Source organism: Silurus meridionalis, chromosome 17 (genome assembly GCF_014805685.1).
Source record: "Silurus meridionalis isolate SWU-2019-XX chromosome 17, ASM1480568v1, whole genome shotgun sequence".
Lineage (NCBI taxonomy): Eukaryota > Metazoa > Chordata > Actinopteri > Siluriformes > Siluridae > Silurus > Silurus meridionalis.
The window spans coordinates 17,738,922-17,756,772 of NC_060900.1; the positions used below are offsets into that span (position 1 = coordinate 17,738,922).

General features: G+C 36.0%; 2 protein-coding genes across 4 annotated transcripts; one reads left to right on the top strand and one right to left on the bottom strand.

Moving 5' to 3' along the window:
• Positions 1–2,164: 2,164 nt before the first annotated feature.
• On the bottom strand, positions 2,165–10,559 carry porcn (porcupine O-acyltransferase). Of its 3 annotated transcripts, XM_046870292.1 has the most exons (15): positions 10,416–10,559; positions 9,234–9,385; positions 8,423–8,618; positions 8,172–8,215; positions 7,837–8,018; positions 7,609–7,739; positions 7,331–7,351; positions 6,782–6,796; positions 6,546–6,671; positions 6,337–6,437; positions 6,158–6,234; positions 5,989–6,052; positions 5,761–5,846; positions 4,498–4,608; positions 2,165–4,392 (listed from the first exon to the last, which is right to left on the bottom strand). In XM_046870292.1, exons 2-15 carry the CDS (start codon positions 9,367–9,369, stop codon positions 4,291–4,293), a joined length of 1,392 nt encoding a protein of 463 aa, XP_046726248.1. In that variant the 5' UTR covers positions 9,370–9,385; positions 10,416–10,559; the 3' UTR covers positions 2,165–4,290. The 3 variants fall into 3 exon arrangements, with proteins under 3 accessions (XP_046726248.1, XP_046726249.1, XP_046726250.1); XM_046870293.1 differs by lacking the exon at positions 6,782–6,796; XM_046870294.1 differs by lacking the exons at positions 6,782–6,796; positions 7,331–7,351.
• A 1,913-nt stretch (positions 10,560–12,472) lies between these two features.
• On the top strand, positions 12,473–17,763 carry cpt2 (carnitine palmitoyltransferase 2). The gene is made up of 5 exons (XM_046870932.1): positions 12,473–13,029; positions 13,287–13,367; positions 13,468–13,574; positions 15,583–16,887; positions 17,257–17,763. The coding sequence occupies exons 1-5, from the start codon at positions 12,851–12,853 to the stop codon at positions 17,589–17,591; spliced, it is 2,007 nt and encodes a 668-aa protein (XP_046726888.1). The 5' UTR covers positions 12,473–12,850; the 3' UTR covers positions 17,592–17,763.
• The last annotated feature ends 88 nt before the right edge of the window (positions 17,764–17,851 follow it).

The following is a 17,851-nucleotide window of genomic DNA, read 5'->3' on the forward strand; positions in this document are numbered from 1 at the left end:
CACAGTACTACGTGTGGTACAAAACTCAAGCTTTAGGGCAGGGGTCCCCAAAGTTTTTTTTTTCTGGGAGTACCACATTATTTTTCTTTTCTTTAATGGGGGGCCGGGTCCTTCTGTAATTGGAGAATTTATTATGATTATAAATTATTTATTATGCCTCCTAATGATCCTAATAATAAAGTTAATTATTTTGTTATGCACCGAACAGACAAATGAGCATTATTTTTCTAGAGATGTATAGAGCATTATTACTATTATAATGACATATTTTATATTCATTGCTATAGAAATAAAAACTTTTACGTTTATGTTGTGTTGAATATAGCATTCTGTTGATTGGTTGGTGAATTTAACAATTAATTAGGCTATGTTAATAACTAAGGGAAATTTAATTTTAGTTTCAAAATCTATCATTGTTCAGAAGGCTGTAATAAATATGGGGGTGGGCCGTATTCAGCTGTATTCGACTCACGGGCTGTAGTTTAGGGACCCCTGCTTTAGGGGCTATAAAAAGTGAGGCAGTGAAAAGTTTTTCATTTTATTTTAAAATACTTTATTGATCCAACAAAGAAATTCTTATTTCAGCATCCCTGGAGCACAGAGGGTTAAGAGCCTTGTTCAAAAGAGTGGCAGCCTGATGATAGTGGGGCTTGAACCCCTGACTAGTAATTTAACAATACACGTATTCGTAAATAAATTTAAAAAATGTAAAATCCTTTTACATGTGGAAAATCAGAGTTCACTCGGGAGCGTAATAAGTGGCAGACTGCACGTTTGTTTTGTCTCCACATCATACTTTAAGTGCATTTTCATCATTCAATCTTATTAAACTATACACAACAAAGCCAGTGGTATAAAAAAATGAAACTAGCGTTAGCGCAGTGTCACTGTGGCTGCTCACTCCATACCAGAAATATGGAACCAGGAATGCCAGGAAGTGGCTAGCGGCTAATGCTAGCACTATAGATTCTTTAGCGTTTTATGTTCAGCTTCAAGAATTTCTCCAAAAGGAGAAAATCCTGACAATTCCTGGAGGAATGAAGACATTTGTTAAAGTATGATGAAATAAGTAAATCATATCTTAAGAAAATTCAATATTAAATGTAAAACACACACAACTGTATTATCCAAATGGGGTCTAACAGATGTACTATTGATGTCCAAAAATGCTAATAATAATAAACTGTGTTAAAAATATATATAAAAAAATAAAATGGTTTGTTGTTTTGCATTTCTTCCCCCCTAACGGTACCAAAATTGAACATAGGATTGAACTGAACAAGACTGAATAATTTAAATACAAACAGTTGTTTTTGGACTTAAACCATTTATTTTAAATGTCTTATCAAAATAGAAAAATAATTATAAGAATTTAAAAAATTTAATGTAACTGAAAGCAAACAAACAAAGCACAACAGTAACCCCCACAGAACCTATGGTTATGCTTCATGGATGTCACTTGAAAGCCACTGCCTTGTGATACATATGGAAGTACTCCATGAAAAATACCTACTTCACATTTTAGAGTTTTATCTGCTCCCCAATGAATCGGCTAATTACCAGCACTTCCTGAGTTTCTTTTAGTGGGTGTGTTAGATTTAGTTAGATTTTGTGTGTGTGTGTGTGTGTGTGTGTGTGTGTGTGTGTGTGTGTGTGTGTGTGTGTGTGTGTGTGTGTGTGTGAAATGGTTAGAATTAAATCTATGACTAAAATGATCCAGCCATGAGCAGGTCCCCGGTCCAAATCTGACCCCTTTTACTTACTGCAAGAAACATGAACAAAATATTGGTATGTAATATAAAGTTTTTATTTATTGTTTGTTACCAAAAGGAGATTATAAATAAGCAAGTTTATGAATACAGGATAGATACATCCCTCATTATAAAATGTGGCTTTTCAAATGTAATAAAGATTATAAAACACATAAAGAATGGCAAGATGATTTACTATGCATGAGTTCATTGCTCTGTTTGGCACTGTTTAATACGAACTGATCTAATCTACCACCATAATAATGTTCAAACAACTATGCAAATAAATAATATAAATAAACACAAACAAACAAATATATATATATACACACACACACACACACACACACACAGTATATACACAGGGATCGCAGTATTTATGATGCATGTATTTCAAATAAAAAATAGAATTTTGTCAATTGTATTTGATAGGGTTGATGAAAATGCCTTTATATTTTCTATCAAAATACTTTAGTGTTTTGTATTTTTGTAGTTTTAAAATACTGTAAAATACTTTAGAATTCTACATGTTGACATCATAAAAATGCGGCCTCTGATCGGTGCCTACTCAGTAGTAGTAGTTTGCCCAGACTTGTTGAAATCAGAACAGAGAATGTATTTATATGGAAGAAGGTGGTGAAGGTAAGAAATGTGCAGGCTGCCAGCTTTCAAAAAGGTGTCCAATGATTGATAAATAAATATTTGTTTGCCGAATATTGTATCCTATTTGAAGCAACTGTTTAGTAGGATCATGATTTTGCACACCAATGCATGAATGACTGCCTGACACATAATCTATTATTATATTTATAATTAACTATCAAATGATTAACTATTTAGAAACTAGTTGATATGAATAGAGGTGCCATCAGTTGTCTTTTTATGAATGACTTGTTTGTCATTAAGTCCGTGTTGCTGATGCAAAGTAGCCCTTCTTTACCAAACACCAAGTAACTAAATTAGGATACAATTATGAGTCATTCGCAAACTGTTAAACATTAAACTGTTGATTAAAAACAGCTTAACAGATAAAAAGCTTTAAAACTAACCTTAATCTGGGATATATTTCAGATTTATTGCGTGAATCGGCCAGAGAAAAGCTGTTGCTATTAAACATTGTTGCTATTAAACATTAATCAACCGAATCAGTTTACTTAATCAACCGAACAGATCAAATATGCCAATTAATGGTTTGCACAGAAATTTCATCCCTTGTGAAAGTATTTTTTAGAATTTTTAAAATACAAAAATACAGTATCTTATTTTGTATATAGTGTATCTGTTGTATTTTGTAGTTTATTTCTTAAATAAATTTTGCTGTATCTTTGCCCAACCCTGTGTGTATGTGTGTGCTATAATGTATAAGATAAAAATATTAGTACAAGAGGAAGAACATAGAAATTAAGTAATAGGATTTGCTAATCATCTACCTAATATTTAAATATCTTATTAAATCCGGTAAAAAGTCCAATACTTGAGTAGTTTCATTTTATTATGAAATACACAATACAATCTGCACGGGCTCATAGTCACTATGAAAATAAATCCAGTTCTATTTGATTGGGCAAATGCAGGCTGTAGTTATCTGTAAAATATTTGTCGGATCTCCCGCCCTAAACACTAAACCTAATTTTCTCATATGACATAAAGTCTATCGGATTTTGCACACAGTTGGTGTATAAACCTAGATAATACTGTATATGTGCTAAGATTTGGGTTTTATTTACTACATTATTGCATTTTTAACATTTAATTTTGTATCACCCTTTTACTTGAAACAAATCTGCATTATGATGGCAGCATGTTTATGATATTTAATCTGTGGACTACAATTCAATCCAATTAAATCAATACACAGGTTTGAATTTTTTACTCCGCCTTTGAGAATCACCCTAGGTGACCCTAAACAATATAAAAGCGAGCCAGATTGAATCCATATCCATCTGGAAGTGGGTTTTAGTGATTTTTTCCAAATCATTGGTGGAATGATATGGTTCCAATTAAGGAGAAGTGTAAATCAAAGGTTTGTTCCCCAGTTTAACTCACCAAGCAATGCTTTTAAAAATACCTTAAAATCCTTCATTTGTGTAAAGACAATGCAAAGTTAAATATAATACTTTAAAAGTTTGCATGTGCAATACAGTGTTCATTGATTAAAATTAAATAAAATTGTCATTATCTAATCATTAATACATTTGTTTATATACTAATATTGATATAATTATTTAAAATTATATATACATACAATGAAGGAAAGTAGATTATAGGTCTTGCTGCTTACTCTTGGAAGAATGAATTGTTTAAAGAATCCACAGAGAAAACTTGGTTCTAATGGTGCTAATAGTGCTCATGTGTGTGTCCATACTGATGTTGTACTGATGATCAGATAAAGTCCAGATTTGTCAGAGGTTTTAGTTCTCTACTCCTCCAATGCATGAGGAATTCACAGTGAAGTCATGTGGAGGTGCCCACCACCGCAGATGCAAATTATAAATTATCTTTGCTTCCTGTCCATCTAATCTCTTTACATAGTCTGTGTTTACATAATAATGCGGTATACAACCCAGAGGCCAAAGGTCAGCCAGTGACTTGTCCAGTTCAGTTCGCTCCATTTATAAATAGTATGATTGGCCATGCCGTCCTGTGGACCAAATAATCAAAGATAAATAATTTCATGTTTGCTATGTATCTTCATGGGTCATATTTGTGTTGCTAATAAAAAAAAAATTAAAAGGAAATGCATTACCTCATCTGAGTCTGTATCATCATCACTTGAGCCGAAGACTGAGGCCAGGTAAGTGAAGTGCAATACTGCTAGCACACTAAATGCTCCATTAATAAAATAAACCCAAAATGCCTAGAGAAAACAGGAGAGACAATAGCAGACATGCTCATTAGTACAATCATTTGAAGCTTTAGGATGTTTTGTGGACACAAAAAAAAAGATCATTATTTAATCAGAGACGATGAAATGTTTCTCCATTGCAGCGAGTCACCATAACTAATCATAGCGTGCAGTTGGAAAGCAAAAGCTGTTACAGGGCATTGCTTTCTAGTCTATTTTATTAATTTATTACAGATAAATGTTAAATAACAGCAAGAAACAATGTGTTAAACTGCACTTTAATGTTGTGCTCTTTAAATGCTACAAAATTAAATGAAATGCTTCATAGCTTTTTTCAGATTACACTGATAGATCACTGATAGGTCAGTGCAAAGAATGTTTTACCAATGATTTACCAATTGTAATATGAAAGGTTTAAATCTTCTGACACTTGAACATGGAACTCAGAACTAGAGATGTTCAATAGAATCAGGATCGTATGGAATCCAACAAAATTCATTTTCATAGGAATGTGCAAATAGTTAGATATGATGAAAGGCCACAGTGATTAACATGGCAGTTTAAACTTTTTACTAATTTGTTTGTCCATAGATTTATCTTTATTTAATATTTTATCCTGTTCATGGCATTGGTGTTAATCATTGATTTGTTTATATATTTTTATTAGACGCTATTGTGGATGAATAGAAAAATAAAAAAGGGCATAAAGGACATAAGCGATCATAAGAGTGTCATATGCTCATATCATATTTCAAGAGTACAGAATGATCATAAAATTTATATCAAAGTTCCTCAAATTTTTCCAATTGTAGTTTTACTCAATATGAAGTTAGTTGTAGTCCTGGCTTCATTTCACCTCAAATATTTTCTTTGCCATCTAATCCATTATTGATTCTTCACTGGCTACATCAATATCAGTCAAATCACAGTCAACAGCTCCCCACAATGGTAACGCTCAAGTATGCATTTTGACTGGTCAACACTGCCCCTAATTCATTTGCAATAAATATATTTCATCTTTTAAGTTCTCTTCTGAAACACTGCAAAAAATATCCTTTTTATAATTTTTTTTAAAGAAATACAAAACAGGCTATAACAAGCATTTTAAATGTCAGAGTGTGGTACGTGTTACTTTGGTGGTCGGATGTAAAATCTTTTCCCCACCTTCTTGTTTTGGTGTTTGCAGTCTGATGGACATCTCTTGGAAAGGACACATGCATTTAGCATAATGGACAGTTTTTTCCTCAATTCTGCAAAGATTAGAATGGGAGATTAATGCTGAACAAATGCCCAGCTATTACTCAATAAATATATATGCAATATAGTTTACAATAATATTTTTATTCTGATTTAAACATAAATATTAAAAAAAAAATTACTATGCATACTCACCATACTCAATATATGTCAGGAAGGCGAGGCTAAATAACACAGCTGCAATGTGAAAGCTTAATCCCTGAAGATAACAACAGATGAGTCACAAACTCTGAAATGTTAAATGTTGGGAAAACTTTGAGGGTTTATCGCAGTGACACTGCTAAACGAGGGTGCAGAGACTCACATGCAGCAAAGTGCTGGTTGTGTAAGTGATGAGGATGGCCTGAAATGTCCCGAATTTGAGAGCCTTCTTGAATACATCTGAATATGCAGATTCAAGCACATTAAAGTATATGTACTAATTGCAGTTAAATAAAGTACATGTTACATGAGCTCAAAACCAACACCAACAATTTAACTTACAAATATTGAGCCACTGAGACATGGGCAGGTTCCAGGAAATAACAGCCTCTGACATAGACCTGGGAAACTCAACATTTATTGGATTAGCCATTGAAAGGTCCCTGCAGAATAAAAAAAACACAAATAGTGATTAATAAGGCAAGACATACTTAACCTAACACTAGGGTGCAGTGTTATTTTGTTTAGTAGAAAATTGCGTTTGTACAAACCACTTGAGGTGGTCCTTCTCTTCTGTAAAGCCTGCACCTGACAGTGTGGTTGTGGTTTCGCTCAAATAGCTTACAAAATAATTGCTATAAAAGAAGCCCATCCTGTGTTGATAGCCCATTAACCACCTGATGAGAAAAAAATGGAGGGCATCATAGACATGAGAGAAACAACAATTAGCTGAGATACTTAGGTGCAAATTGAGAAAGGGAATACAAAATTTGCTTTAAAATTTTACCTTGCAAAAAAACCTCTGAATAGAGCAGTAGTGTGAAAAGAAATTCAATAACTGATTAGAAACGAGGAAAAACAAATGCTGCCATTTGTAAATGTGATGTAATATACACTGTAAATTATGCATACACATACAGTAACAGAAATTAATCAATTTTAGACAAAAATATTTAATTATTTATTTCAGAATCTTTGCGTTAGTATTTATGTCACACACATACACACACACATTTTATATATATATATATATATATATATATATATATATATATATATATATATATATATATATATATATATATATACATATATATTTGTTTTTTGTTTGTTTCTTTGTTGTTTTCTTACCTGTAGAGTTTATTGTTATACATAGAACTTGATCTTAGTTATACATACTGTACAGTTCAGTATTGTACTGTACTGAACAGTGTCTCAGAAACTTTCCCTCTCATACCATTCACCTTCACATATCTATTTGTGCAATTGAGACCTGCATTTCCAGATTCTAAAGTGTTCACAATTAATCATGCAATGTAAATAAATGTAGTAGTACCTGTTCTTTCTCCTCTTCTTACTGCAGTAATAATAATTGGATAAGTTAATTTCAAAATGAAAGCACCACAATAACTGTATGCAACAAAATGTGGCTGCAGTTTAAAGGCTAAGCCCACAGTGTATTTTACTGTTTAATACTATTTATTTTCTGACAGAAAAAACATGCACCATATAAAAATGATTATGCCCATAACATGCAGTATGAAACCAACACAATACTATTCAATTATTCTATGCTCTTATCTCACACTTTGACCAGATCTATTATTTACTCACTTTTTCTGTAGTTTGTCTCCAAAGACAGGAATGAAGTAGGGAAAGAGGTAAGGAGCAACACAGTTGGAGATCACCAGGCAAACCTGGCTCTTTATCCAGCTGCTGATCACCTTCACCAACCAGGAGACACTCTATTGAAAACAGGGCTGAGCTTTACAAACTGGGTTCATACAGTGACTGAGAGCTGCTTGGAAAAGATTTGATTTGAACAGTGATTCAATGACTCACAATCTCTTTGCTTTCTACTGCCTCCCTGTAGCTGCTGAAGCTTATCCAGGGCCCAAATATGACAGTGCCAACAAAGTAAATATAGCCCATAAACTCCACTGGAGAGGGAACCTTTTCCACTGTGCCTTTGTCCAAATCAAAGGCAAGAGAGATCGCCTTCATAGCAACTACCATCTGAGAACCTAAAGAGAAATGACAATTATTAAAATATTTCTATTTCTTTACAGTTGGAATTCCCAATGTATTTTATTACTACAACATTACAAAATGATCGTTTGAAAAGCACCGTTCGAAAAGCACTGTTAAAATTAGAATAACATTCAGAAAACTCTTGCCTCTCATTTTGTGCCAACTGTTCATGTCCATCATATGCAGCTCCCTGAAAAACATTATAGATTAATTTTTTTATAGATTAGATCTTTTAGGCAGTATGTGGACATAAAGGTACAATATGGTCGTGGCTTATTGGTGAATTTAGATTTTTTCCTAAAGAATATATGATACATAAACCTTCTAAAAACGTACAATGTTGTCTCTAAAAACATCTCTAGAGCATCATGTGTTTGAATATTTGTATGTTACACACCCCAGCAGGAGGTAGATGAGAACTGTGATAGAAAGAAAGGGGCCACGAGTGTTGGAGTGGCGGCACAGGAAGAGGATGAGGTAGCAGAGAAGACTGAGCAGCACCACCCACACCATGTGCAACTCAAAGAACAGGTAGAGGGTGTAAAAGCCACATGCAATTGTGCTGAGGTGCTTTATGTATGTGGGCAGGTGACCTGTCAGTAGTGAGAAGGACAGAGAGAAAGAGAGAGAGAAAGGGGGGGTGGCGGGGGTCCCACAGATAGTTAGAAGTCAGACACAGATAAGAGGATGTAAGTAAAATCACTATGTGGCTTTACAATCATTTAGTACCACCTTTATTTTATAATAAGAACAAAAATTTTCAACCCACATTCGTAAACCAATGTAAATAGGCTAAATCTTTTGTAAAGAGAACTTTATACAACATAGAAAAATACATTCATCCCAAAATTGTAGAATGTACTCCTTTTGGTTAAAAGTTATCTGCTGTGTATATACATGGTTAATCAATTCAAAAGCTATTTTACAAACATGATGCCAAAACAGACAAGTAAATAATACTGAATGCTTAATCTCGCCACTCAGTGTTGGTTAATTAAATAAAACTGAAACAGATATATCAAAATACAAAAAACTCATTGCCCTGATATCTCTGTTATGAGATCCACATAATAAAACACAAACTGAATTACACGGAAGAAAAGGTGTAGGAATGATCCATTACCCTAATCCTGATTCAACCTCGCAATAGAAGGTATGTTTTTGGATACGTCTGTATAAATCATCCCTGCCTCAATCCTTCATCTTACCAATTCTCCACAGGAGTCTGCAAGCTAAACACATGATCAGCAGCTGCCACACTTGCAGCAGACCCTGCTGAGCAGTTGGAAGCAAGCAGCCCAGAGGAAGCTCCTCGAAGAATTTCTGTCGACTGAGAGCCCCCATGGTTTTCTTTTAGTTGCTGTGGGAAAAGAATAAATAGTTTTTTTATCATTATAAATGACTAAAACTAGTTCATTTTTTAAATGTGCATGACATCTTTGTAAGGTGAGTGACTGAAATTTAGATTGTGACTGCACACCACACCCACACCACATCCCACGACAACAGCTTCAGGGTCCATGGTTCACATGTGAGCATAGGTTATTTATCTCTATGGAGTTATATGTGTGCTACTGTGTCCATGTAGGTTTGTTCAGTTTCTTTAAAAAAACTTACTGAACATTTTTGTAGATCAATCATCCTAAATTGACCTGAGTGTGAAATGTGAGGAAAGTGGTAGCTCGGGTTAATGGTTGGAAGGTCAGGAGTTCAAGGCCCAGCACCACCCAGCTGCCACTAATGGGCTCTTAAGCAAGCCCCTTACCTTCTCTGCTTCAGATGACACAGTATCATTGCTGACCCTGCACTCTGACCCCAGCTATCAAATAAGCTGGAAAGGAAATTTACTGTTCATGTACATGTGACCAATAAATGCATATACAGAATCTATATGAGTTTGGACTGGCAACCCATACAGGGGTGTCCCTCACTCATGCCCAGTGTTTCCCCTGTGATTCTGACCAGAATAAAGTGGTACCAGACAGACTGATGGATGGATGAATTGATAGATGGATGACTGGATGGATGAATAATGAATGAATGTCCATATTATCAGAACAAAAACGGAAACAGTCTTCCTCCTACACACTGGCTGTTTTCTAAAGAGCACAACACCATACACAATATAAACAAACAATTCATTACAAAACGCTTCTATAATTATAGGAGGAAAAGATACATAAGGCTTCGTTTAAATCATTCTTACAACATTATTTGCTGAATGAATAACCTTAAACAATAGTAAATTAAATATAATTGCTCAGTCAGTAATATTCATGTCGAGTATAAAGGAAGGAGAAAACCCCATTAGCATCCCCGCTAGCGGCTATGTGAATGAACCCGGACTGCACTATTCACCGGGAGATGAAACGTGTCAGATTTCTGCTCACCCAGATTTCTCCCTTCTCAGACTGGTTTGGTTGCGGAGGCGGAGATTCCGCTACCGTGTCGGTTTGGTCAGTAAGATCTACACCCTGCACGCCTGGTCCTGATGATGCTCTTATCCTGATCTACACTGAGGAGCTCATGTGGGGATGAAGTTGCAGATCATCACGTAAGCTCAGAAACCAAGCAACCAATCAGCTTCTAGAACTGGTCATGACTGAACCAATCAGAACAGACCAGGCTTGCGCTGTTGCTGCTGCTGCTGCTGCTCCGCTCATCCCCCATATGCTGGAAACTCAACGCATTTTTGACTCTTTGCATTTATTTTTTTGTAGTAGTAGTAGTAGTAGTAGTGGTAGTGGAAAAAATTAATTGAATATTGAAATATTATAATATCAGCATGGTTTAAATGTATAATTTATATACTATACATTGCCTCCTAGTTCTATAGTGTATTTATTTATTAAATACAAATATAAGGCACTGCTCATCTCTGAAATGGATTTGGTCTATGTATATAATAAATAAGTTTATTTAATAGTGCTGTTGGATGCGTGATTTTAATTGGTCAGAAGGTGAAGGTCATAGTGGTGCTGACTACAAGGCATATCATGCTTTCTTACTGTTTATACTGCATATCACATTGTTTGATTGTTTTTAATTTCTTTAAAATTCAGAGTCAGAGCTTCGTAGCAATCAGAAAACTACAGGGTAATACAGGGGGTGAGGAGCAAGCTACTGAAGTTATCTTCATTAAAAAATATATAATAATATAATGAAATCAATATAATTATATCATCCTTCTGTCCTTCTCTATACTTTACCATCAACATTCAAGACAAATATTGCATCTGTAGTGCTCTTCCTCTGCATGAAACCATACGGTTGCTCACAGATGGTCACCTCTTCTCTCAGCCTGGCTTCCACTACTCTTTTTTTCCATAACTTCATGGTGTGACTGATCAACTTTATTCCCCTGTAGTTACTGCAGGTTGCACATTTCCTTATTCTTAAAGATCGGTACCAGCACACTCCTTCTCCATTCCTCAGGCTCTCACCTTCCAAAATCCTGTTAAACAATCTTGTTTAAAACTCCACTGCAAACTCTCCTAAACATCTCCATGTTTCTACCAGTATGTCATCTGGTCCAATCAACTTTCCACTCTTCATCCTCTTAATTGCTGCTCTCACTTCCTCCTTACTAATCCTATCCACTTCCTGCTTCACCATCTCCAAATCATCCAACCTTCTCTCGCTCACATTTTCCTCATTCATCAGCTGCTCAAAATATTTCCTCTATCTTCTCAACACACTCTCCTCACTAGTCAACACATTTCCATCTCCATCCTTTATTCTTCTAACTGGTAGCACATCCTTCTCAGCTCGGTCTCTCTGCCTGGCCAATCGATACAAATCCTTTTCTCCTTCCTCAGTGTTCAACTTCTCATACAGATCCTCATATGCCTTTTTCGTGGCTTATGCCACATCCCTCTTTAGCTGCTGCCTCATCACCTTGTACTCCTGCCTACATTTCTCATCACTCTGTCGATCCCAATTCTGTTTTGCACAATATATTTTTACAAAATAATATACAATGCAGTATAACAGCATGTAGGTTGTCTTTGCAACAGTTATATATTACTTTTTAGAGGTTTTGTGTGACTCATCTATGTGGATAATAATAAAAAAATAAAACTGTAAATTGAACTATAATTTTATATTAAATGCCGTTGGAGTTTTACTACACAAATATTAAAATGTGCGTCTCAGAAGATCGACTTCATGCTTTTTACTGAGCATTGCACTTTACAGACTACTGAAGTTGGACATAAAACATTTGTGATTAAAAACAATTAAAGTTTTTTTATATATATAAATAAAATTCATTGCATTAAGCAAACAATCGAAAGTACAAAATGGAATGAGAAAAAGAAGAAGAAGAAAAAAAAGCAACCCTAAAGGAGTTTACAATAGTAGTGATTGTATAAGTCATTTTTAGTTGGAGATTTGTTTAGGACTTTTATTTCAGCAAACCTGAGCCAATCAGAGGCAGCAGCGCGGAGTGACTTTGACTCGCGGAAGTGGCAGCTGGATGAGAGATGAATAGAGTTTGGTTGAGGCGATCGGTTTTATATCCAGGAAAATACGAGTTAAAGTTTGAGATCAATTGAATTTGGCAATTTATAGACAATCCGCTTTACCTTCTATATAAAGAATTAATTAGATGACTTTGTAAATGAATGACCTTTTGTCCACAGGTAGTAAGTAAGCAAGTCTGCGGGGACATTGGCGTGTGTTCAAGAGCGCAAATTGTAACATTACGTTTTCAAACATCGGACGCCTTTACCCGCTTTGTATTAGCAAGTCTACCTGTTCGTTTCTAGTCTAATTTTGGCTTGTAAACATTAATACTTAGTTAGCTAAAAAATAAAACTAAAAGATGGCATATATGTTGTGTTCTCAAATAAATACAACACTGAAGCCCCTGGCATTGAGGGCTGCTTGTGCTTGGTCGGGGATACCTGTAATTCACCGTACATACAGCAGTAAACATGAAGGATCCGAGTATTTGCACAGGAGTATTGTTCCGACTATGCATTACCAGAAAAGTTTACCGAGGTAAGGAAAGCTTGATTGGAAATTGCATTAACCAAGGGCAGTATTCAGGACAGTATCATTGCTGGACATATCACAGCAGGGTCTCCTGGTACATCTGCATGTGTTCTGAGAGTCATGTGCATGCTGATATATCTAGGTTAAAGAGCACAGTGTAAACTTGTGGGGTGGGACTGGTACTTATTACCATAGACAGATCAACTGAATTTTATTTCATTCATATACAATACACACATCTGTTATTAACATATTGCTGATAGATTGCCAGTTCCGAAGCTGGAGGACACAATGAGGAGATATTTGGCAGCTCAGAGACCCCTGTTAAATGATGAACAGTACAGGTAAGTAGTGAAGACATAATCCTACTGGTTTTCTCAGGATTTACCAGTGACAGTGTGTGTGTGTGTGTGTGTGTGTGTGCGTGCGCGTTTGTGAGAGCAGTAAAACAGAGAAGCTGGGTCATGAATTCCAGAATGGTGTTGGAAAGCAGTTACATGAGGAGCTTGTGGCTCAGGATAAAATGAACAAGCACACCAGCTATATATCAGGTGAGAAAGTGCAGGCTACTCTCATTCAGAAATTCTAATTACATTACACATAATTAAGTGTCTACTATGTCTGTGTGATGCTGGTTTTATGAGATGATCCCAAAAATATCAGACTGTGTAGTAACATGTTACCTATGTTAAATTACAGTGCCTGTCAAAAGTTCGGAAGCATCTAGTGTCTTATCATGTTTGAGAGACACATGCATGCACCTTTCTTTTGTTTATATGCAATAGGGCCGCAACCAACAATGATTTAGATATTCGATTCATCGAGCGGTTGATTTTCTTCCTTGATTAATCGGATTACCAAAGATTTTTTTTAATGAGATGTTTTGCTTATTACAAGTATATAAAACCCTAATTTGGGGTATTTATGTATCGTGGCTGCTTGTTGAGGAGTGCATGGGCGATTTCTCCTTTAACAAATTCACTCATGATGGGTTGTTTCTGTAAAAAAAACAACAGCATTTGAGTATGCAAGGTGAAGCAATTTGTGAAAATCAACATTTGTATTGTACAGGGTTATTATTGAAGAATGAACTGATTTCATGACGCAATATTTAATTAAGGAAAAGTCAGCCAAGTCACATAACCCTGTATTTTGCAGATGGCAAGTTGACAACCAGGCTTAAAAAAAATCTTTATAAAATTAAATACAACATTGTTCTGACAATTTGTGTTTAAAAAATACACACACAAATTTTGTTCAGTTGTGAAGATATAAGCATCTAGAATATATAATTCATTTAATTTTGTGTAATAATTGAAACATGTAAAATAAGCATTTGAACGTAGTAAAGCCGGAGTAAATCACGTTTGAAAACAGAGGTTAACAGAAAAAAGCTATAAAAAGAGAATGAAACAGAGAAACGCTTCATTAAAAAGAAGAGATTTAAAAAAGTGCTTCGGTGTAGAAATGCATAATCATTCGCTGAAAATCACAACAGTGACTGAAAAGTCATCTTTTAATGATGCCGTTATTTGCTGCTTTTAGATTTAGTGTTTGTTCGCACCGTTTTAATTGAATCCATCACAATGTTGCGAGCGAGGTGATTGCGCAACCGAATGCTCACGAGTCCCGCCAGAACAGATCCAGTGTGACTGTCCCGAAGTTAACAAACAGTTTCCCACAATAGCACTTCATTAAACTATACCATTTTCACATTAAGATATGAGGATTATATCGTTTTTACTTTGCGTGCTAATGTTTTTTTTCTCTCCTCTTCTCCATCTTACACAAGTTATTCTGTTTGTGCCAGTCCAAATGTCAAATTTGGACTCCTGTCTACAGAATTATCTTCCAGTTATTCACTGTCTAATTTTTGTTTTTTCTCTTTTACCTTGTTTGTTGCATGGAAACATACGTGTCGCAAAAAAAGAAAAAAGACTAGGTTTGAAGAGACTTGGTGTTTTCAAACTTTTGACAGGCACTGTATAGGATAAAGATACTCTAATGGTAGACTTGTGATTAAATGAAAAATGCTATGTGTTTATATCATCAATCAAGCTTTATAAAATAGGCTTGCAAAAGAAACATTCTTCAAAGTGACCCTGAGATAATAAGGATAATTTTTTGATCATTAGTCTTTGTTTCATTATTGCCACTACTATGTGTAGCTGTCCTATGAGTTTTGTCATCATATACCATACTCTTATTGGTGGTGTATAGACCAGCATCATAGTACTGATCTAACTTTGAGATTTTAACTTTAACATCTCAAATTAAAATTCCTATTGAGAATGTAGCCAACAAATATACGCCACAACTGTAGATCAATCAACATAGACACATTAGTTGGATAAATCTATAACATTGTCTTTGGGGGTGTCCATGTTTTACTGCCATTACTAAATTCCTGCTTTAGACTTTCCATTTCTGAGTTAAGTCTAATACAGCACTATTTGGCTTTCAACCACATGAAAATTGTACAGTATAAACCTGAGTTCATGGTAAATCGTGCATTATATTAAATATCTTGTCCTATCTTTGTCTTTTTTATTTTCCCAGCTCCATGGTTTGACATGTACCTATCTGCCCGTGAATCTGTGGTCTTAAACTTTAATCCTTTCATGTCATTCAACCCTGATCCCAAACCTGAGTACAACAGCCAGCTTGTTCGGTCTGCTAACATGGTGTGTTCTGCAGTTCGGTTTATGAAGACCCTGCGTGCTGGACTCCTTGAACCAGAAGTGTTCCACCTAAACCCTGCCAAGAGCAACACTGATACTTTTAAAAAGCTCATCCGATGGGTGCCATCATCCATCTCATGGTTTGGAGCTTACATGGTGAATGCCTATCCACTGGATATGTCACAGTACTTCCGTCTTTTCAACTCTACAAGGATTCCCAAACCCAATCGGGATGAGCTTGTCACTGATCAGAAAGGTCGCCATGTGCTTGTCATTAGAAGAGGTAATATGTATATATTTGATGCTCTAGATCGGGATGGGAATCTGGTGAAACCTGCAGAAATCCTGTCACATCTCAAATATATTCTTGCGGACACGACACCAGCTCCTGCTTTTCCTTTGGGTGTCCTGACGAGTGAGAACAGGGATGTTTGGGCTGGACTAAGGGAGAAGCTTCTACAGGCAGGGAATGGTGAGGCTTTAGGTTTAGTGGACAATGCTTTGTTCTGCCTGTGTCTTGATGATGAGGAAATGCAGGATCATATACACATCTCCCACAATATGCTTCATGGGGATGGCTGTAACCGATGGTATGACAAGTCATTTAGTATCATCATGGCCAAAGATGGACAAGCAGCCATTAATTTCGAGCACTCTTGGGGTGATGGTGTGGCTGTCCTCCGTTTCCAAAATGAAGTCTTTAAAGATACCACAGAAACGCCACTTATTGGTCCTGGCACCCAACCTGCTGCTGTAGATTCAGCTTCTGCTGTCCGGAAGCTGCAATTCAAGCTAAACCCTGAACTTGAACATGGGATCAGAAAAGCCAAAGAGAACTTCCAGGCTGCTGTTTCACAGCTTACTATTGATGCCATGGAGTTCAAGCAAGGGGGAAAAGAGCAGCTGAAGAAAAAAAAGCTCAGTCCTGATGCCATTGCACAACTGGCTTTCCAGATGGGATTCCTGCGGCAGTTTGGGCAGACCGTAGCTACATACGAGTCCTGCAGCACTGCAGCTTTCAAACATGGCCGTACAGAGACCATCCGCCCTGCCAGTATTCACACACAGCGCTGTGCCCAAGCCTTTGTTCAACAGCCTGGTCAGCACAGTGTGGAGCAGCTCATGGGTCTGCTGGATGCATGTTCCAAATATCATGGGCAGCTCACTAAGGATGCGGCCATGGGTAAGTGTCATCACTATTGTTTGTTTTGTGAACAACAAAGCCTTGTAGACTTGAAGGCATTTTAATTACTATGCCCTTAATGTGGTTTCTTAAGAGAGCTGATCAGGTTCACATAACATATATACTTTAAATAAACTTGAAATTATTGCATTTGAAAAAACATTTTGGTTTATAAGCAAATTGAATTAAATACTTCTTATTTGGGACAGGGGTGTTCTATTTTTAAAGTTAGATCTTTTCTGATCCTGATTTGAGGTGTGAAGGGAAATGGGAGCACCTCAAAAAACATCAGTTACATTACATTTAAAAGTTAGTGCACACACATTCCTAATCTTTCGTTTTGTGTAACCTTTCGATCTTTCCAACTAGGACAAGGATTTGACCGGCATCTTTTTGCCATACGCTACTTGGCAAATTCTAAAGGAATGCCTTTGCCAAGTCTGTACCAGGACCCAGCTTATGCAGCCATAAACCACAACATCCTGTCCACAAGCACACTCACTAGCCCTGCTGTCAGTTTGGGTGGCTTTGCTCCTGTGGTCCCAGATGGCTTTGGAGTAGGCTATGGTGTACATGATGATTGGATAGGTTGCAATGTTTCCAGCTACCCTGCCAGGAACGTCCATGAATTTCTCAGATGCGTTCACAAATCTTTGGAGGACATATTTACTGTTCTTGAAGGAAAGCCGATTAAATCCAGCTAAGTGTGCATCAGTAAAACAAGAGTGGCTTTTGAGGATTCATACAAAGGACTCATTTTAGAATTCTCATAAGTTAATGTTTTCATCAAAATACTGTTTTTTTTTTTTGTCTGCAGTTAAGTAGGCCAGTTCCTATAGACATTGTTCTAACAATAAAGGTTTCTGTGAAGTTGTACATGACATGAATGGTGAACATTTATTTTGAGGACGTGTACACCATTTAAGGTTGTGTAAGGTATAGAAATTTAGTTAATACCTTTTGT